The 22,123-nt window shown below is 37.2% G+C and overlaps 1 protein-coding gene across 1 annotated transcript in view; it reads left to right on the top strand.

Moving 5' to 3' along the window:
- AMN (amnion associated transmembrane protein) overlaps positions 1-21,448 on the top strand; it is a 102,229-nt gene extending 80,781 nt beyond the window's left edge. Inside the window, exons 8-12 of the mRNA XM_039364842.1 lie at positions 4,777-4,859; positions 6,308-6,494; positions 8,186-8,360; positions 13,865-13,982; positions 20,425-21,448. Of these exons, the coding sequence (XP_039220776.1) occupies positions 4,777-4,859; positions 6,308-6,494; positions 8,186-8,360; positions 13,865-13,982; positions 20,425-20,535 (674 nt within the window). The 3' untranslated portion in view covers positions 20,536-21,448. The remainder of the gene's footprint in view (positions 1-4,776; positions 4,860-6,307; positions 6,495-8,185; positions 8,361-13,864; positions 13,983-20,424) is intronic.
- Positions 21,449-22,123: the final 675 nt, after the last annotated feature.

Raw genomic sequence — 22,123 nt, 5'->3', positions numbered from 1 at the left:
TTAAGTAAGAGCTGAACCACTAAAGAACATTGTCCTTTTGTCCCCAGCCCTCACACATAGTTCAGAAGGATAATATGGTTAATGGTATCAGAAACTGCTGAAAGGTCCAATTCTGGCAAAAGGTCCATCCAATTCTGGCAAAAGGTCATTCACCAGAATAACCAATTCTGTTTCTATCCGATGACTAGTATTCCATCTAAAAAAGATTTAATCATCTTCTAGAATCCTTAACTAAAATCCTCTCAATAACTTTCCTTTAAAAGAGAAGATTGGAGACAGGATGGAAGTTGATTGAGAGGTGGCCTCTTCAGGTGGTCTTTTTTAAATAGCAGTGGTTCACTTTCCCTCAGAGAGATATTCCCCACCTCCCAATTGAGCCAGGCACATTAAAAATGCTAAGTGGAGCATAGATCCAACCCCAGGCAGCTATCACCATATTATAATCCACTTTCTCCATTTCCTTTGGTTTTACATATTCAAAAGATTCTCCAATAATGTTATTAGATGTTACCCTAACTCACCTCACATGGCTCTGCCCAAACAATATGAAGACATAGGCAAATGTGTGCAATTACCTACAAAAAACATTAAGAATCGTTCAGACAGACCGCAGGAGCTTTGCTTTTTAGTCAATCCCTAATTCAACTCTATTTAATCAGAACCCATCAGTTCTGAATCCTAAATATGGTTCAGAAGACAGGATCCCCTTATAAATCACAAAAGAGTTCAGCTTATCAGGCAGAGATGCTGAAGAAGATCAAATTAAAATACCCATGTAAGCCATCTTGATGTTTCAGAGAATCAGTAGGCTATGAATGCAAATGAGAAACAGCAATACCTAAGGACAATATCAAACTGATATTTAAGTGCAATTTAAAGTGAATATCTGTCAAACAGATTGATGTCTGAGTTTACTTAACTTTTATGTTTCATTCACATGTGTGATTTGCCAGATACCAAATATGGAATTTTCCTGTGCCATTTTTTAAAAACTATTACAAAAAATGAATGCTTTATGGAGTCACCATGTGCTCTTTAGACAAATTTTTAAAGCATTTAAAACTACATTTTCTGGAAATCCTTTTCTCATCTCTTTTGCATGCTGAAAAACACTCCTCAATAAACTAGCAAAAATCCAAAGTATAAATGAAACTCATAGGTATGCAATTTTAATGCCTCATGAATAAAGACGGGGCAGCTATGTCTTGGATCTCCATGGTACTCTGCCCAACTGTTTAAAAAAAAGGCCAGGTTTTTACTGTATGGGTTCATTTTCACTAGATCTACTTTATTTGATTGTATTATTTTAAACAAAGGTTTTGCTTTTACAGAATTTTGAATAAATAATCAACATTTAATTCTATTTTGGTCATATGCCTAAAACTAATAACATAAAAATTACAATTTAATAAAAATAAACATAAAAAGTCATATTGATAGAATAAAATAAGATAAAGTTAAAATTATTGATGTAAAATTACAGAGAACAGCTATCTGAAAGCAAAAGCATCTTATAAAATTACAATGAATTTTACAATGAATAATCTAAATGCTAAATTTATTTATTTATGAGACTTATATACCGCTTTAAGTGCAAGCACTCTCTAAGCGGTATACACCAGTAAGCAATGTATATATATATTTACATTGCCCCCAACAATCTGGGTCCTCATTTTACCTACCCCGGAAGGATGGAAGGCTGAGTCAACCTTGAGCCGGTGAGATTTGAACCTCTGACCTACTGAACACAGTCAGCTAAAGTGGCCTGCAGTACTGCACTCTAAATGCTGCACCACCTCGACAGTGTATTCTTTATGTTTGAGCTATGTCAACATCAGAGGACAACTGCAGAAGAAACAGTGGCCATATAATTTGCACAAAAGTTAAACAAATGGCCTTTGAGATGTGTTGTTTTGTCTGATCTATTCCATTTTTAGCCTGCTACAAACATTTGAGCTGTAAGGACAAAAAGCTACTGAGGAGATGTGTCTGAGTGCTGCCATCTTTTAACCTGTGAAAAACATGCAGAGGGAAAATTAGCTATCTTCTAAGATACTGCGCTGGAATCTGTGCAAGTGTCGGTGATGGTGTTTGCCACTGTACAGCTTGGCAAACCCAACTGGATCTTTTGGAATATTTTGTCTTGAAAGTCTATCCTGCTTAAATCAAGATGCTTCAAGCTGGGGAATGACTGGCAAACAATTAAAACGGTTTCTGGAGAAAGTTGATTGCACTCTTTCAAACAAAGGCTCTCTAAGATTGGCAAACCACTTAAGCAAAGAAGACCTACATCTGTCAAAGAATTGCTCCTGAGATCTAAATGGTTCAGTTGTTTCAGGTGTCGCCCAACAAAGTGCATGGCTGAATCACCAATGCTACAGTGGCACAAGGCAAGGTGCTGAAGGTCTTTCAGATGTGGTGCTACTGCCTGGATCCCTACATTTGTTATACGGTAGACTTCTGACAGGATAAGTGTCTTGAGAGTGCTCTGGGTGGCAATATTCAATAAGTGCTGGTTGGAAAAAGCAGGAACATTCCAGATTGCAAGTTGTTGGATTCTTGGGAAACTGCAGGAGGTATCTGGCACTTGGAACCAAACAAAAGGAATCTCACAGCATCTCAATTCCAGGGAGGTAAGAGAAGAGGGCATACAGCCATACTGGAATGAATGGAGATCTAGCTCCATCAAGCTCAACTGCTGGAGTTTGGGACATAGTTTACCCAAAGCCTGTTTACCCAAAGCCTGCATCAATGCTGAGGTAAGTACTTCTTGTTTTCTAAAGGAGAGGAGAGATCCCCGTAGCTTCAGAGTCCACAAGCTGCCTTGGAAATAGTTTTGTAGAAGATGCCATAAGATCTTGGAGGATATCCTGCAAGAAGAGAGGTCCACGTGTCGCCACAAGAAGTTGTCCCGCACCAAACGATGCCACCGTTTGCAGACTCTTGGTTCTTTCCTAGATGGATGTCACGGGAGTTATTTCCCCCCTTAGTTAGCTAGGATAGATAACTAAAAAAAAGATAAAAGTAATACTATAATTTATAAAATGCCACAAATATAAATAAAGCCATGCTAACTTATATTAAGTTGCTAATCCCCTGATAGAGGTTGTTTGTATTAAGTGATCCAATTAATTATAAAAAAAGAAATTGCAAAATAAAAAATAAAATGGTATGTATATATTTAAATGGAAAAGAGAAAAAAGGGGTGGAGAAGGAAAGGGGGAAGGAAGGAAAAAATATATTGAATTTCAGAAGCTTAGTTAAGGCTCAGCAGCACTTCATTAGAAGGGAACCTACCACATGAGAAGAAATGTAATGATGAAGATTAGTTAGAATTAGTGATGATCTTAAAGTGGTTGATTGTGACCTGAGGATGTGAGAAAAAAAGAGACACCATAAAAAGAACAAATGTTCCATGGTATTAATAGAACTTCATACAACAGCATATATAATGAGCCTAAAATCCTGTAAACTAAAATGATTATATGAGTGCCCTCATTGTTGTCATCATATACAAAACTGAGTTAAATGGACTGATCCATTTAATATTGGTAGACAAATTCTTTTGCAGAGCAAAAGATTCAGAACACCCAACACAATCAAATTAATTTGTCACATTTATCTGGCATCTTACAAGGGATCCTTGAGAGAAAATTATCATAGTAACAAGTACAAATTAAAATGTGTATTTTTATGGCACTGAAAATCTTCTACCTAAGATAGATTTTAATTCACTCAGGGAAGATCTGAATGAAAAGATGAGTCATAGGTCTGAACAATTTAAGAGACATTTCCACAATAGTGGAGAACATTCCAAAGAGAAGGTTTCACTATCAAGCTTGAACTTGCAGAACTAATTGGCATCAGAAAAACCAAGAATGATTCAATTCACACTTCCATGGAGGAATAGATGTGGAGACAGATGAATGACTGTGTGTAGACCAGGCATGTCCAACCCACAGCCCATAGGTCATATGCAACCCTGGAAGTTGGTAATAACTTCAGCATAAGATTTTATTTAAGAAATAAAGGAAGTTTATTATTTATATACATTAACTATATAAATATTTGTAAATAAATAAATAAATAAACTATATTATACATTTTATACATGGTCCAAGATAATTCCTCTTCACTCAATGCCACCCAGTCATATGTAGACATGCATAGTTGGAACTGGATGATACCCAAATGATTCTATTTATAAAATCATAGGGCTGGAATGGACCTTGAAGGTCTTCTATTCCAATCCTCTGCCCAAGGCAGGAGTCCTTATACCAACAAATCAATGTCTAATCTTTTTTTAAAAAAAGCTTCCAGCGATGACAACTGGCATCTTACAACTCTCACAACTTTGGGAAGCAAGCCATTCCACTTGCTTTCACTGTTCCAGGTAGTAGCTCTCTTTAATGAGTTTCTACCCATTGTTTCTTGTTCTGCCCTCAAGTGCTTTGGAGAAAAAGCCAGTCCCTTCATCTGTGTGAATGTCCCTCAAACTATCCTGTCATCCTTAATCCTTTTCTTCATTAAATTAGACATACCTAGTTCCCTTAACCATTCATTGTCCAGCTTAGTTTCCAGACATCTTATCATCTTTGTTGCTCTTATCTGCATTTATTCTAAAGTCTCAGCATCATTTCTGATCACGGCAACTAGAACCAGATACAGTATTACAAGTATGGCTTCACAATACAGTATAGAGTGGTACAATCACAGATTGACCATCATCCAATTATAAAATGTTTTATATTGTCTTATTCTGTATTTTAATTACAGGGGCCATCATTACCTTAACATACTCTGCTGATTTTGACATTGAAGTCTACCGAGACAGAATATTCCACACTTTTCTGAATCTGGTAAGTGTACTCTAAGCTTGTACATGATGGAAGTGAGCATGAAGACAATCAACTAGTCTGAATAATTACCATTATTGAACAGTAATTTGAGACAGAACAGCCCATGATGGTAAAAGCCAAGAAGGTGACCATGATGGTGCAGTTGACTTCACTTAAAAAATAGGCAGAGTTTTAATTACACCATTGTGGCTGCTACCTTGACTGTTTTTTACTTTATCATGTGGACACCCCTGAAAAAGGAAGTTTTAGGGGGACAGATAAATGAAGGAGACAACATCCCTTCTAGGACTCAGGTGGATGGACTTAGCTCTTTGCTCACTGTAACTTTTAATGGAAGCTGCCCATGACTGAACCTGAGACTTTTAGCAGGCAGGTATGTGCTCTGCCATTGAATTATGGCCCTTTCATAATTATTTGTTCCATAATTATCTGTACTGTATGCTGAAAGAGAAGAGACAAAAGATTGTGGTTTCTTCTCTGGTCACTTTTTTCTTTAAGAGAAAAATCAAGAAAAATGCAGTCTTTTATCATTTTCGTTTTGCCCAAAAGTGAAATGTATATAGATCATTAAACTGTTGCCCTAGAGTGAAATCATCTTGCCACTGTGCTGCTGGCACAGCAGTTATATTGTTATCATTCTGAATAGCTTATTTAGATAAGTTCTAGATATAACTCTTAATAAAACATTCATTGGAGCCAAAAAGGATGTGACCTAGAGAGGATAACTGTGGTATCCATGTCAAAATATCTGCTAAAATACTAAATGAGATTGTGAAATTTAGATTTTCATCTGAATCCGGACTATTTATCGAATTGCAATTAAAATGTAACTGCTTAACCACCATTGCTGACCAGGTTTTTCCATGGGTTACATGGCTCTTTGTGTTAGGCAGAATCAGACAAAAGAGTTAATCTGTTAATTAATCTATCAGTTGATTAACTCTTCCTTCTAAACTCCTACAGAAAGATGGGAAACTAGTGTAGACCAACAATGGACTAGCTCTAGCCACATATCTCTTATGCATGTCTATTTTATTCTTTGGATGTCCAGAGGGGATGGGAGGAAATTAAGAAATAAAGAGACTAGGGAGGTGACTGTAATTTTGATTTGGCCACTCCAGTTTTAGTTTAATTTTATTTTTTAATGAAATAGCTTTCCAAAACAATCAGGCAGTATCCAGTGGCCAATCAGTGTAAAGGTAGTTGGGATGCCAGTGAAAATAATATTAAATCAATAAATTAGAGCTGGACCATTGGATAAACACATTCCAGGGCTTACTGTTAGGAAAAGACTTGAATGAATTTTTATCTAGTCAAAAAAAGATAGTTAATTGGTCATTGTCATGACTAGCCTAAAATTAAAAATTTCTTATTATTTCTAGAAATGTTGCTTAGCATGTCTGACTGGCTAAAGTAGATATATTTCTCTCTCTTTTTCTTCTGCAAAGCCCAGAAATAAAGGTATTCAGATGGCCATGTCCAAGATGAAAAAATTGCAGACTCCCTTGAGAATTGTGCCACGTGGCTTAGACTCAATCATCCAGATTGTGCTAATTGACAATAAAACAGGACCCTATGCTGGCACTCATGCTGAACAGCTGGCTAATGACATCCTGAAGGATATAACAGACCATGGTAACTCTTTCTATTGTACTGCTGTGGTGTGTCCTTTTTCTAGAGGTCCAGCTCCAGAGAGAAAGCAGTCTACCTTGCCTGTACAAGAGTCTCCCTTGAATAAAGGGCATGGAAGAATTACTTTTCATGCCAAATGTCCTTGCAATGATAATTAAAGGATCGTGTTACCAGACACAGGAAAATTATCTGTCCAAAACCATAAAGAACCATTGATTGTTAGAATAGGCATTAATGTCTAGATAACCAAAGTGCCTCATCCAATAGCTTCCTCAGTGTCTGCTTTGTGACAAGCATACGAGTCGAGTATATATAGATAAATAGGTAGAGAAAGAGAGAGAAATTCTCTGGCTCTGGATATGCAAAGCTAAATGTGCTAGAAGCCATTCATAAAACATTAAGACATTGGAAGATTCACTAAGTATTATTTCCATTTGCCCTGTCAGGCTTTCATTAATGTACTGCTAGGAATAATTTAGCTGTTTTGGTAACAAGCTTTAAACAAGTGATTCCCTGTATGCGTGTGAAAATGCTTTTATCTTGTTGTAGCATTTTGTGGTTTAATTACAGTCCTCTCTGGAATGCTGTATTTTTTTAAAAAACAAAATATCATGCATCATTTTGATATGTACAACGATCAGAATAGTGACATATAATACTTACAATTATCACTATAACCAATAATGACAACAGCAATAACAGTGTGCATGTACAGTATCTTCTAAATCAACAGTCCCCAACCTTTCAATTCCGTGGACTGGCAGCGGGGGTGGTGGGAGGGGATGGTTTCACACTTGTTCATGCCACTTGTGCAAATGGAGTTCCTGCTCTCACCCACCCCTTGCCCGTCCCAATCCCCAACACACCACGGATCCCTAAAGGACTATGCCTTATTCCAAGTCAGACTTTTTTTTAACCATTCAGTCCAATATTGCTTGCTCTGAATGAAAGGAGGTTTTCAAAGTCCTAGATCAGGGGTTCTCAACCTTGGCAACTTTAAGACTTGTGGACTTCAACTCCCAGAATTGAAAAAAGCTGGCTGAGGAATTCTGGGAGTTGAAGTCCACAAGTCTTAAAGTTGCCAAGGTTGAGAACCCCTGTCCTAGATCAAGATCTGTTCTATTATTTGTTACTTCATTCATTCAGCAGGAGATACCAGAATCTGAATTTGAGTCCTTTCTCTTGCCAAATATATGCTCTACCACTGTGGTCCCTTCCTGAATCTCTCCTAAGATTTTCAAAAAGGTCTTATTATGTATAATATTATTTCTACTGTTTTAATTTATAAGCTGTTATATTGTAGTACATTCATTGGCTTTTATAATTTTGTATTTTATACACTACATAGACGTATATACTTTCCAAAACTATTGGCCACAACTGACATTACTTCTGAATAAACACAGGATTGTGTTGTGCATGGGTTAACAATCCCACAGTGTTTCTTTTTTTTTCCAAAGCTGGGGAACGTGCATAGCAGCAGTAAAAAAATGGAAACAGCGAAAGATGAAGAGGTCGGTTGCTGCTTTCATTTGTCCTCTTTGAGGATAATTGTTACTTGCTGGTGAACACAATGCTTTCTGCAATGAGGAAATCAGCTAGAGAAGCATGATGGAAGAAGCTATGTCCTACCTAACAGAATTTTGATTACTTCCTGCAATTACACTGACATCTAACATTTGCTCATTTTCCAGGAAAATTCTTTGGCATTGTGACAGCCAACCTACAAGTAGCCACTGGCAGCAACTGGAGTGCTCAAGGAATCAGCAGCCATCTTGGCACTATGATTACTGGGATTGTCATAGGAATCCTTCTTGTCCTGCTCTTTCTGGGAATTACTCATTTTCTTTATAAAAATGATGCATTAAGGTAATAGATACATGGCATGCTGTAGTATGTTTTCTTGGGTAATTATAGTGTGGATAAATAAGTATATTTTTTTCCTATGTTTAAAAACCCTGAATACAGAACATGATTGTTAGAGAGAAAACCAGACCTGAGTACTGTCCATTAACATTTGCTTGTTTGTTTGTTTGTTTATTTAGTATGCCACCCATCTCACTATCAAGTGACTCTGGATGACTTACAATATCATAAAAGCAATATACAAAATGAAAATAAAAACATTACAATATCAGGTCTTAAAATTGGAAGTTAACATTATCAAGTCTTAAAATTGAAAGTTAACATTAACAATAAGTTAAATAAGAATCAGTGTATAAGGTGGGATTTTATCTTATTAAACAACTAGCCACCTTAAGAATGGGATACCCTAAGCCAGCTGGCACAGCCAAGGTTTTTGGCGCTTATCAAAGGCCAAGAGGATGGAGGTGGATCTCACTTTTCGGGGAATGATGTTCCAAAGGGCAAGAGCCATAGTAGAAAAGGCTCTTTTCTTGGGCTTCATCACCTGTAATTCCTTAGCTGATGGAATCTGCAGCATGCTGCTTCTGCCATCACAGGTGGGGCAGGCCAATCCCATTGGTGGGAGACGTGAGAGCCTTGACCCATGCCATGAAGGGCTTTAAAGATGATAACCCACGCCTTAAATTGGATCCAGAAGCAAACCAGCAGCCAGTGCAGCTAGCACAACAGAGTTACTTGGGACATCTAAAACTGTTTGTGCTGATGTATTTTGTGCCAGCTGAAGCTTCCGAATATTCTTCAAGGTTAGCCTCATGTATAGTACATTATAGTAGTCCAAGCACAAGATCACCAGGGCATGAGTGACGTCACAATCCAGGAACGGGTGCAACTGGTGCACAATGTGAAATTGTGCAAAGATTCTCCTAATCTCAACTGCCACTCTCAGGTTGTATATGGTATCAGCCTGGGGAAGTGCAAGAACTAGAGATGTTAAATTGCCTGGTCCCAAGGTTCCACATACCCATAGTCACTCAATCTTATCAGGGTTCACGTGAAGCCTGTTGGTTACCCCACCCATACCCCCCCCCCACTGCCTCCAGGCACTGGGTAATAGCAGTAACAGCCACACTGCATCTGGGATAGGGATATTGTATAAAGTTGAGCAGTGCTTTTTTTCTAAAAAAAAAAAGTGCCGGAACTCACACATGTCATACAACCCGCCTTGCCTACCCTACAAAGTTTCATCCAAAAAAAGTACCGGAACTCCATTCTGAGTGTTCTATGAGAAAAAAAGCCCTGAAGTTGAGTATCATTGATGTACTGATGGTGTCCAAAGATCTCACCTTGCAATTTCATGTAGATGTTAGAGTGGAGTGAGATGATAATGAGAATGGACCAATTTTCAGTCTTCTCTAACTAGGTGACTTTCAGACAAACTGGGGCCTTAGCTTTTTACAGTTCCCAATCAAAAGACATCCTGGCTAGAGACAAACAATACCAAAACATCTGGAGGTAAAAGGTTCAAGAGAACTGAATAACGTGATCTACTGGAATGAAGGAAAACCTTTGACATGAGTTTAAATTGCATACTTACAATATTAATACAGAAGACATATAAAAGAAGATATGCTATAAGCATCACATAATGTTGCTATATAAAATGACATTTCTATTCACTTGGTTGGCTTTTGTTTAATTTTAAAACAAAATTATAATTTATAAATTCAGTACATTAATTTTTTATAAACAAAACCCTTCCCTCCCCAAAATAGAGCTCCCAACAGCTGTTAGTAACAAGAAAAGTGAGATCAAAAGGAAAAACATTCCTTCTCAGCTGGCTCAGCAGTCAAAGCAGCTCATTTGCCAAAGGGCCTGTCTGAATAAAAATATCTTTGCTTGCTGATAGAAAGAGAACTGAGACGGATAGAATTCCAGACCCACCAGTCAACATTTTGACCAATTCATCCTTCTTAGAAAGAGGAAAGCTTCAAGACTGAAATATCTTTTCCCAGTTAAGCCCAGGATCATATATCTCAAAGGCACTGGATACGACATTTATTCTTTGGGAGTACTTTTGTTCAGTCTAAGTCAGTGTTTCTTAATCTTGGCAGCTTTAAATCTGTGGACATCAACTCCCAGAATTCCCCAAATGGAATGACAGTTGAGGAATTCTGGGCATCAGTCCACATATCTTAAAGCTGTCAAGGATGAGAAATACTGGACTCAACCAGTGGAGGAAAAATAACACCTTCTCAATGTTAATCAGGAGCGATGCTCTGTGTATAAATACTGTAAGCTCTGACACTCTGCCATCCTTTGGGAACACGATTCCTCTTCCCAGACAAACTTCTAGCTCCGTAGCTCATTCCAGAACAAAATAGAAGCCTACAAGAAAAATCCACAATGTAACTACACACAGACTAAGAGCTAGCACCTCTAACTTCCTGGTATAATGTGAGAAGTAATAACATCTGCACTGAAATTCCATGGCTTGGCACACCATTATTTTCATGGGGGGGGGCGCACATTTGGAGAGCCAAGGGAACATTGGCCTGGTTGCCTAGGCAACAGAGATGTTGCTTCTCCTCATCCCCATCCCCCAATTGGCAGGCACACTAAGAAAACAACAATAGCCTCCATGAAAAGTGGAAATTGGAGGGGGGGAGTGATTCATGGTGCTTTTTTTTAACCCCCCCCCCCCGAGACTGTCAGGATCAAATTGCATGAAAATATGATTCAGTATAATAACAGATACATAAAAAGAAGCCAATGTGTTTAACACTTTGTTTTATTTAATAATATGATAATTTGTCTCCTGCCTTTCTAATGCATACACAGCATTCAAAGTGGCCAACAGCATTTACGTCAGTACAAAATTAAAATACCTTAGACCAAATGATTTGAGCCATAGTCTAAAAACAAAGGCCAATATAACACTGAAAAAGAATATCTAACAAGAGCAGGGAGGGAAAGCAGATAACATCTTCAAATCAAACCGCTCCTGGGGAAAAATGCCTTCCTAAAGAGGAAAGCTTTGAGCAAATAATCTGGATGCCCATAAGCAATCTTACGACTCTGGAGATGAGCCTCCTTGGAATACTTTCCACAGCTCAGAACAAAAAAATTAAATTCTGCAAGATATGCACGGGTATGATTTGTAGCTCCCTCTGCTACCAGAAGGACATGTCAGAAAGTCATTTGCTTTTTTCCTTCATATATTAAGAGGAAATGTCCCAGCAAGACATGGGGAGTTGATATATGTATAGGAATTTCAAGAGAGCAGCTCTTCCTAGAGCCAAATTTCAGAATCCCATTTGAAATGGAACCATTACAAACAGATGGTTTTGATTACATCTGTTTCATGTAGTGCCTGTTATAAATATGAGGGCTGTGCTAATCCATCACAAGTGGATTTGAAATATGTGGGAGAAAGCTCCTTTCTTGAATGCAGCGACAGCCAGGAGCATCTTCCTGAACAGCCGTACAAGCTTATAATGAGAGTTTAAAGATGGGATCAAATTTGTTATGCACCTTGCAGGGTGACCCAGGTCATCTTAAAAGGAATAACAGCGATTTTATGTAGCTATAGGGAATAAAAGGAGTTCAGCTTCTTATATCACCATCAAACATGATTTTCTGAGGACTTCTGGCCATGCCCTCCACCCCCCCAGAAGAAGTTAACAATCAAAGAGTCAACCTTCTTAATTATACTGTCACATTGGTGGACTATTTTGTCTGGCACTTGTGAATTTTCATTTGCCCAGGTGTTTAATGACTAACATATTTGATGATGATGGTGATGGTGATGGTGATGGTGATGATGAGGAGGAGGTGGAGGAGGAGGAGGAGAAGGAGGAAATACTTTAGTCACAGACCAAAGTAAATAAAAAAGCAACATTAAAATACCTGGGATAAAAAAGGCTTATACACGCTAGGAGCTGCACTAGTGTCTTCTCACTGTATTGTCTTCTTACTTTCTTGCTTTATGATCTTGGTTATTTAATAAGAAACACCCAATTGACTGTTGAGATAAGGGCTGGTAATTTGTGATTAGAAGAATGATTAACTCTGTCATCCAAGAATGATAGATAGAACTCATCTATTCACACATGTAATCTGGATAGGAGATATTATTGAATCTTCTGGTCAATAGCATTGAGGGCAAAGCATCTATATATTTCCTTCTGGGTGAAGGTGCAAGGATATAATAGAAGTGTTTGGGGTTGGTAAAAGCTAGATACTGTGCATGAGTTCCTTCTGAGGTATTAAATTGCTTTGTGAATCAAGGTTAAAAATATGTTCTGCTTAACCTTGTTCCAAGCTTTGTCACTTGTTCTCTGTGTTTACTTGTGTGATTTATTGCAAAAAGTATGTGTATCAATCAATCAATCAATCAATCTGCAATGTTTCCATTGACTGCTTTATAGATAGCCATGATAGAATTGGGACAGCCCAATTCTATTTCATTGGGTAGAGAACAATATGGAAATTCCAATTCTAGAAGTTATCTAGAAGTTGATACTGATAGGTCTGCATATTCCACAGCATTGGAGATGGCAAGCTAGATAAATTTGTTCGTTAGTTTAGGCAATGTATATATGGCCACTCAAGGGAAATTGAGTGGTTAACATAGAATTAAAAACACAAAACAAAATAATCAAACAGCATAAACATCATAGAAACATACCCCCATTCAACAAAACCAAGGCCATGTCACAGCATGTTCATATTCCAAAATCATTTTCCAGATGGGTTCCTCCAATAGTCTAGCAAAGTAATTGGAGGCAAAAAAAGGATTTCAAAAGCCAACTTTATCTGTTTCAAAAGACATGTTGTGTGTGACAAAAAGACATACCTACAGGGTCCCATTAGGTGACATTGTTTTATGGCAGCTACTCAAAACATGCCATTTCCCAGGGGATGCAGCAGCCAGAATCGAAGATAGGCCATCTTGCAAACAGTTATGGTCATAAAGTAGACAATATAATGGATGGAGCCTAACTCTCATGTTCTGCACTCTGAGATTATTGTGCCACTATGCCTAATGTTAGGATTGGCCCCTGCTATATGAGTATGCCACTTTATACTATCAAATCAGCTATGTCTCTCAGATGTCAATTTCACTGTGTCTTGGAAACCTGTTACTAAGATGCTCAGTATCTTTACATACTCTAATATATGTTCTTATTAATCCAGCCTAAATACAGCATTTATTAGAATTTAGATCACAGTAACATCAATTCTTGTGCACCATAAATGTCCTGTAATACCAATGTGTACTTTGAGAGTTTATTTTAATTTTCTTGTATATTATTATAAAGTTAGCTCACACATCTGCTATAAAGACTGCTGGTATTAGGATGGCTTCTCTTTTTGGCCAGTTTTCACTGATGGTACACAGATTTTAAGTTCTGATAGTTTATTAAATTCAGTGGACTTCAGTGACTCTTATTAAGAAATCAAATGCAAACGTCTTTGTTTATGCTCTGTCATTTCTATTTTCACAGATCTCTTTCCTCTCTGCATCTTTCCTCTTTGTGGAACCGAAGAAGGGATCAAGAAGATTTTGGTACGACTGAGGAAGGATTTGATAATCCCATGTTTGACACACCATGTAACCCAAGTGTAAGGGCTCAGTTTTCTGTTTATTTATATATGTATGAATAATGCATGTCCACCAATGTGACAGGGACTTCCAGAGCTCAAAACCAAACAAAAAACCCCCACACACATTATCCTGCTGCATTTGCACTGGCAAAGCTAAATGTGGGTGATTAACATTTTACCAAATTTATTTTACTCTGACAGTTTCCCTCTGGCACTGAAATCATTGGGAGTATAAACATATGCAGTATACAAGTGCAAAGTCTGGAATACATTCCCAATCGATCCATGCCAGTCCACCCAATACACCTTGATAAGCATCCTATTTCAAAGTAATAAAGCCTCAGAGGCCCTTACCTGTAGGAATGGGATTGTTGTTGTTAATTGCGAAGTCGTGTCCGACCCGTTGCGACCCCATGGACAATGTTCCTCCAGGTCTTCCTGTCCTCTACCATCTTCTGGAGTCCATTTAAATTCACACCTACTGCTTCAGTGACTCCATCCAGCCATCTCATTCTCTGTCGTCCCCAGGAATGGGATAAGGGCATCTAATACGAAATTTCTTCTTGGAATAGGGTGCCGAAATTATCTAGTTGTTCCTGGGCCCAACTCCCTCCCAGAATTGCAATTTTAAAATATTTTTAAACTATTGTTTAAGGCAAAAAGCTTCTGAAGTTAGTATTTATTATTGCTATTTAATTAATAAAAAAGGATAGAGAAAAGAGCAGAATGATAGTGATACAAAACATATTAAAAGGTACTACAGTATAACAAAAAGTGGAAAATACAACAAAAAGAATACGTCATTGTAATGATAAAGAGTTACAATTCTATATATACTTATCTAATGCAAATATTGGTCAAGACATGTACATTTCTGATACATTTATAAAGCTATTTTTAACCTTCTGTATATTCTGTATAAATGAATCCCATATTTCATTATACCTGTCCATACAAAATCCACATCTATAGGCAATCTTCTCATAGATGACAAGTGCAATCAGGTCTTCAATCCATTGAGTGAAAGTAGCCATATATTTATGTTTCTAATGCTCCAATACTATGATCTTTTGGCATAGTAAGGGCACAGAGAATCTACTTATGTGTTTGTTCCATATAGTAGATAGATAGTTCAAGAGGATTATCCTCTGAGAAATTTAGCTTTTCTTTGACAATCATATGTATAGAGTCTACTACTTTTTCCCTAAACTTGGTAAGTTGTAAAAAATGTGTTTTAAAAAAACATTATCCTCATTTCATCTCCCCCCAAAAATGCTCTTTTGACAGTCCTTTTCTATACAAATGGAACAGAATCCAATTTTTGTTATATAAATCATAAATTGAGATCAATTGACACTCTTGCTATGGAAGTTAAGATATTCTAGACAAGATATTCTTATCTAGATATTAGGATTCTTAACTCTACTCATATCTTAACATCTGCATATCAAACTGATTTATTGATAACAAATCTATACAAATTAATAATGGGTTTTAACAAATTGTTCTAGTATCTCAATATCTCCAAAGCTGAAAAGGGTTGGTCCAAACAATATTGTTAACAAATGTTGCAACTGTAAATATTGTCATTGGGCGATATCTAATAGATGATATTTATGTTTTACATGGAATAAGATAGTAACGGAGTTGGGAGGATCCTTGGTGATCTTCTAGTCCAACTCCCTGGTCAAGCAGGAGATCCTATATCATTCCAGACAAGTGGCTGTCCAATCTCCTCTTAAAAAACTCCAGTGATGGAGCAGTATGCTAAAAATTCATCTTCATCATTTATCAGTTAGTCAATATCCATGCTTCCATGCAATATTTTTATATTACCATGTTTTCCCCAATTTTTAAAGCTGGATTTCCCCATAAAATCAATTTGGCATGGGAAAAGGGCAAAACCTCTTTTTAAAATTAAATATTAAATCCCATAGCTTTCTAACTGACATAATTGTTTCCAGAGATATAGAGTTTTAATATATTTAATCCCTAATGCTATCCATCCATCAAAGATGTGAAATTAAAAATAGAAAAAAATCTGTATATTGTTTTACATCATAAATCTGATACCAAGCCTGCTATTGATCTAAAGCCTACTTGTTATTCAGTTACTAAATAACAATAATAAGAATTAACATTTTAGTTTATGAGATATAGATTGGCACTATTATTTAAGAGTAAATTAAAGTTTCTAATCTTGATTTCAACCTGATGAAGAAGAAATATTGCAGCTCTCCCATGAAGAGGCATGCCATAAAACAGGAGTGTTTGAATATATGCTTTTGCAAGTGATCACTTCCCTTTCATTAATCCCTTAGAATAGGATCAAATGACTCCACTTTCATTAAACCAATGATACTACTAATAGTGTAGACATAGTCTGGAAATTGAAATAGTAATAATCTAAAGGGAAAGAAACCATCACAGTGGAGTTCTTGATTGTAAGGGATCACGATCAAGATTTAAAGGGATTGCATTTTTTTATTTTAAGAAAATTGATTTTAATAATAGAAGAGAATATTTATAGCTCAGGGTTGAACTGAGCTTCTCTGAGATTGGTTGTTTTCTTGCAGACATTTCATTACTAAACTAGGTAACATCATCAGTGCTAGAAGGGAGAGTGGGGTTTGCTCTCATTTTATATACAAGAAAGCAAGCCCCACTTCCCACTAGCATTGATGTTATAGGCAGGGCTTTTTTTTCTCATAGAATGCTCAGAACGGAGTTCCGGCACCTTTTTTGGATGGAACCTTGTAGGGTAGGCAAGGTGGGTTGTATGATATGTGTGAATTCCGGCACCTTTTTTTCTTTTTAAGAAAAAAAGCACTGGTTATAGGTGTGGCCCTTCTTCCTGTGTCCCAAGACAACAAGTTAAGGCTGGCCAAGGATGCTAAGAACAACAAAAAGGACTTCTTCAGATGTGTTCAAAATAAAAGCCAGATCAAAATGCTATGAAGTTGCAAAACATTAATGAATAATAAAGAAAAAATAGAACTATTCACCTTCTGACAAAATGATGTGAGTTCCAACGAGCAATTCTGAAGAGCAGGATGAAATGGCAAGATGGAAGCTTAAGTTTGATAGAAACATGCTCAATGAATATGTTACTTTGAATAAGTTTAAATCTTCAGTGTCAGATAAACTTCATACCAGGGTACTGAAAAACCATGCAGGTGATCTACCAAACATTTATGTTTTATAAGCTGTGGTGGCACAGTGGTTAGAATGCAGCACTGCAGGCTACTTCTGCTGACTCCCGGCTGCCGGCAGTTTCAGTCTGCTAGAAATGTTTCACTCTTGCATTTAATAATATATAATAAAGTTGGAAGGGAGCTTGGAGGTCATCTAGCCCAACCCCCCCTCAGGCAGGAAACCCTATACGAACTTTATCAAATGCCTTACCGAAGTCCAAAAAAATTATATCCACAGCATTCCTCTAGTCCTCTAATTTTGTAACTGGGTCAAAGAATGCGGTAAGATGTGTCTAGCATGATCTGTTTTTTAACAAACCCATGTTGGCTTTTAGTAATGACTTTGTTTGCCTCTATGTGTTCACTGATTCTTGTTTGATTATCTTTTCCAGAATCTTCCCAGATATTGAGGTCAGGCTGATGGGTCTGTAGTTTCCTGGATCTATTTTTTTATTTGTTTTGAAGAGGGGAACTACATCAGCTCTTTTTCAGTCCTCTGGTAGTTCCCCAGTGTTCCAGGATCTTTGAAAAATATGGTTCAGTGGTTCTGAGATCACATCTGCCAGTTCCTTGAGAATCTTGGGGTGTAATCCATCTGGTCCTGGTGATTTGAATTTGTCTAGGGTGGATAGGTGCTCACCTACCATTTTCTTGCCTATCTTAACTTGTGTTTCTAATCTATTTTTTTATGGTACTGTTTTTGATAAGTTGGACTGTTTGCTTTTTTGTTATTTTTGACTTTGGTCACAAGCCTTAGTTCATTTTGAGCCTTAGCTTTCCTCACCTCATCTTTGCAGGCTCAGACTATTTGCTAATATTCTGCTTTAGTTATGTGCCCCTCTTTCCACTTTTTATACTTGTCCCTCTTATCTTTCAATTTATCAGAGAGTTCTTTATGCAGCCATGCTGGTTTCTTTTGAGAGCTATTATTTTTCTTCTTTGTTGGTATTGTGCTAGACTGGGTTATTTTTAAAAAATTTCCCAAGCTTCTTGTTTTCCCCTTGAGGATTCTCATCCATGGAATCCCTCCCAAGCCCTCTCTAAGTTTATTTAAATTAGCTCTCTTAAAGTCCAAGACTCTAGTTTGACTGTGTTCTATTGACATATGCTTCCTACGTACCTGAGTTAGCTGACTAGCAAAAATTCATCTATTTCCCCTTTTATATTGACCCAAATGCATTCAAGAGTCTCACCGGCTCAAGGTTGACTCAGCCTTCCATTCTTCCAAGTTCGGTAAAATGAGGACCCAGATTGTTGAGGGCAATATGCTGACTCTGTAAACCGTTTAGAGAGGGCTGTAAAGCACTATGAAGTGGTATATAAGTCTAAGTGCAATTGCTATTTGAGAGAAATCCTGGAGAAATGATGAATGCTGTCTCAATCTTCAGAAAAAGGAAAAATGAGGACACATTACTCAAAAGCAGTCTGCCAGTTCCACAGTATAAAAAGATTGAGCTGTAAACAACTTGAAACAAGGTATTAAATATTAGATGTCAGGCTATGTATTTCTCCAGAGCAAGGCTTCCAAAGCTAATCTTATCTCATGCATTGATCAGGTAACTTCCTTGGTAGATTGTTAAATGCTGTGAGCATAATATATCTTGATTTCAACAAAGCATTTGACAAAGGACAACCATGGCATTCCAATTAGCAAGTTAGTTAAGTGTGGGATGGATGGCATAACAATGATATAAACACATACTTGGATCAAAACTGCTCAAAGAATATTTATCAACATTAAATTAGAAGGGAGATCTTAAATGGACTGCCACAGCATTTGGCCTTGAACTCTGTATGTTATATATTAATAGCTTCTATGTGGAGGGAATGCTTTACAGATTTGCAGATGACACAAGATTGGGCAGGGTAGTTAATACCTTAGAAAATGGAAATGTAATTTAAATGTGAGTCAATAGTGTGATGTGACTGGGAAAAAAAGGCTAAGTAGTATCAATAGCACTGTCTATATCACAAGAAATAATAATTCCACTTAATTTTGGGCAGTACATATTAAGGATTCAGACAAACTGACACAAGTTCAAAGAAGAGAGATCAGGAAACTATAAATTAATCTGTCTGCGAACATTGAAGGACATCTTTAGGCTTCAGAAGATTGGGTTGATATGCTAGAACTCTTCAAATACCTGAAAAATGTGATATAGAAGTAGGTGAAAAATTATTCTTAGAGTGCAGGTCATTAAATAATGGGCTGAAGTTATAGGAAGGTAGATATTGATTGATATCAAAGAAGTTTGTCAATGGAACAAATTGCCCATATAGTGGTAGGTTCCATGTCACTGATGCGTTTGAACAAGGCAAAACAGCCATTTTTTTGGAATTCTTAAATCTGGATTCCTGCACTGATTAGGTGGTTGGACTTGATGGCCTAAGTAGTCCCTTACAAGTAGTAGTCCCTTACAATTAGCTAATAAGTGAGAATTGATTACATGGGGTGGGGTTTGGGGGGAAGTTACCCATTACCCCATTGTAATCCTAATCTGGTTTGAAACAAACAAACAAAAAAACCTCTAAAAAGTATTATATCTTAGCATATTTGGTTGTTTATTACCTAGACTACACTTCTGTAAAAATAAAAGAGATTTTATGTCATCCAAGCAACTTTGCTTGTATATTATACTTTTATAAAATGTGTTTAAATATAAAGTTCAAGTTTTCTTAATGCAGAAATGACATTATGTGCACAGCAAATGAACAGACTAAGCATTACAGGTAGTCCTTGAATTATGACCATAACTGAACCTGGCATTCAGCTGTAAATCATGCTGGCCATAAAGGGGCCACCTGACCTGATTTTCTAACCTTTATCATAATAGTCATTAACGAACACAGTGATGGTTAAGTGAATATAGCATGGTAAAGCAAATGCAATGGTTATTAAGTAGACATGGTGGTTATTAAGTAAACCATCTGTTCGCTATGGGGCAATTTTTTATTGGAAATCAGAAGTAAACCAGCCATTAATGCAGACCGGTTGCTGAGCCCCCGAAATGTGGTCATGTGACTGCAGGGATGTGTGATGTCAGAACTTTGAAGCCAGGTCACAAGTAACATTTTAGGATCCTTCGTAAGTTCAAATGGTCACTAAGGACTTATTGTAAGTCAAGGACTACCTTTACTTTGTCAACTATAAATACTGGACTGATAGTATGAATTTATCATACCTTACAAGAGCTCTTTTCTGTTCAAAGTCCAAATTAGTTTTCAGGAATTGCATTAATGTGCATTTTCTCTTTTTTTCCTTCTAGGTTTTAGCCAACAGACATTCTGTGGAAGGAACCCAAGAGGAGATGGGGGGCAGAGATAGCAGGCTTTATTACATTAACCCTTTATATGATGAAACAGAACTTAGTGTTTAAGTCTTACCAGTTCATGCATTGCTAGCAGTTTCATATCAAAAGACTCAGTCACTGATTACCCTTAGATACAGATTTCAGATTTGTGCAGTTATGTGCATTATACCAAGATCTGTGTGATGTGGCCTGAATTAAATTGTGGGTAATTTTGTAAGTAAAGGCAACTAATGAATGGAGCTCATCATAAGGAAATCTATTTCTAATCATTTATAGTTGTATTCCTTCACTTGGTGTCCTCCATATCCCATGAAATTGCAACCATTTTCAAGCAACATTTTCCAACGACTTGAAAAATTGGAGAAATGCTGATCGGCAGAAATATTCATGAGATTTCTACAAGAAATCCCTGGTACAATTAAACAGAGTATAGCATATTGTATATTCATTCCCCATTCTTCCATGGAAATATTGCAGTCCAGTCAAACTTTATGATCTTTGCTTCATTTAAGAAATCCTCTGCAAGTGAAGCAATGAGACCTTTACTGGATTTAAGGTGTTAATGCTGTTAGAGTCTGTTGGCCACAAGAAAAAGAAATGGAGAGTGTTTGCTGTTTAAGGAAGCACATCAAGTTCTGAGCACAATAGTATAGAAATATCTTCATAAACCAAATGGAATACGTTCACTATAGGGCAGCACAGGAGGTAACGGGGCTTGAAGACACACCCTATGTCAGAAGTAGGCAACTTAGAATCTTCTAGATTTTTTGGACTTTCATTTCCTCCTTGGAGAAAGATGCCTGAAGACGGACAGACAAAGAAACAAATTAATCCAGAGCTGGCCTCAAAGCACAAATAATCAAACCCAAATGTTATCTCAGAACCATTGCACCATATCTTTCAAAAAAATCCTGGAGCACTGGAGGTACCTGAGGATTAGAAAAGGGCTGATGTGGTTCCCATCTTCAAGAAAGGAAAAAAAAAAAAAAAAAAAAACAGACCCAGGAAACTACAAACTACAGAAAAGCAAAGTTTTACATTTAGGCAGGAAAAATCAAATGTATAAGTACATAAGTAGGTGAGACCTGGCTCAAAACAGTAACAGTGAGTGGGACCTTGGAGTCCTAGTGGATGATCACTTGACTATGAGCCAGAAGTGTGCAACAGTAGCCAAAAAAGCTAACACAATCCTGGTCTGTACAAACAGAGGCATAGAATCAAGATCACGCAACGTATTAGTATCGCTTTATAAAACCTAGTACGACCACGCCTCGAATACTGCAACCAGTTTTGGTCACCATATCACAATACTACAAAAACGATGATAAGACCTTGGAAAAAGTTCAGAGAAGAGCAACTAAATTGACCAAAGGCCTGGAGACTAAAACATGAAGAACGGCTGCAGGACTTGGGTTTGGCTAGTCTAAAGAAAAGAAGAAATAGGGGTGACATGATAGTAGTATTTTAGTATTTGAGGGACTGTCACAAAGAGAGGGTCAAATTATTGTCCAAAGCACCAGAGGGCAGGACAAGAAACAATGGTTGGAAACTGATCAAAGGGAGAAGCAACCTGGAATTAAGGAGAAACTTCCTAACAGTGAGAACGATTAACCAGTGGAACAGCTTGCCCTCAGAAATTGTGGGTACTTCATCC

The sequence above is a fragment of the Crotalus tigris genome, unplaced genomic scaffold (assembly GCF_016545835.1).
Source record: "Crotalus tigris isolate CLP2741 ecotype Arizona unplaced genomic scaffold, ASM1654583v1 scf7180000019856.1557650, whole genome shotgun sequence".
Taxonomy (NCBI): Eukaryota; Metazoa; Chordata; class Lepidosauria; order Squamata; family Viperidae; genus Crotalus; species Crotalus tigris.
This window is presented reverse-complemented; position numbering and strand designations above follow the sequence as displayed.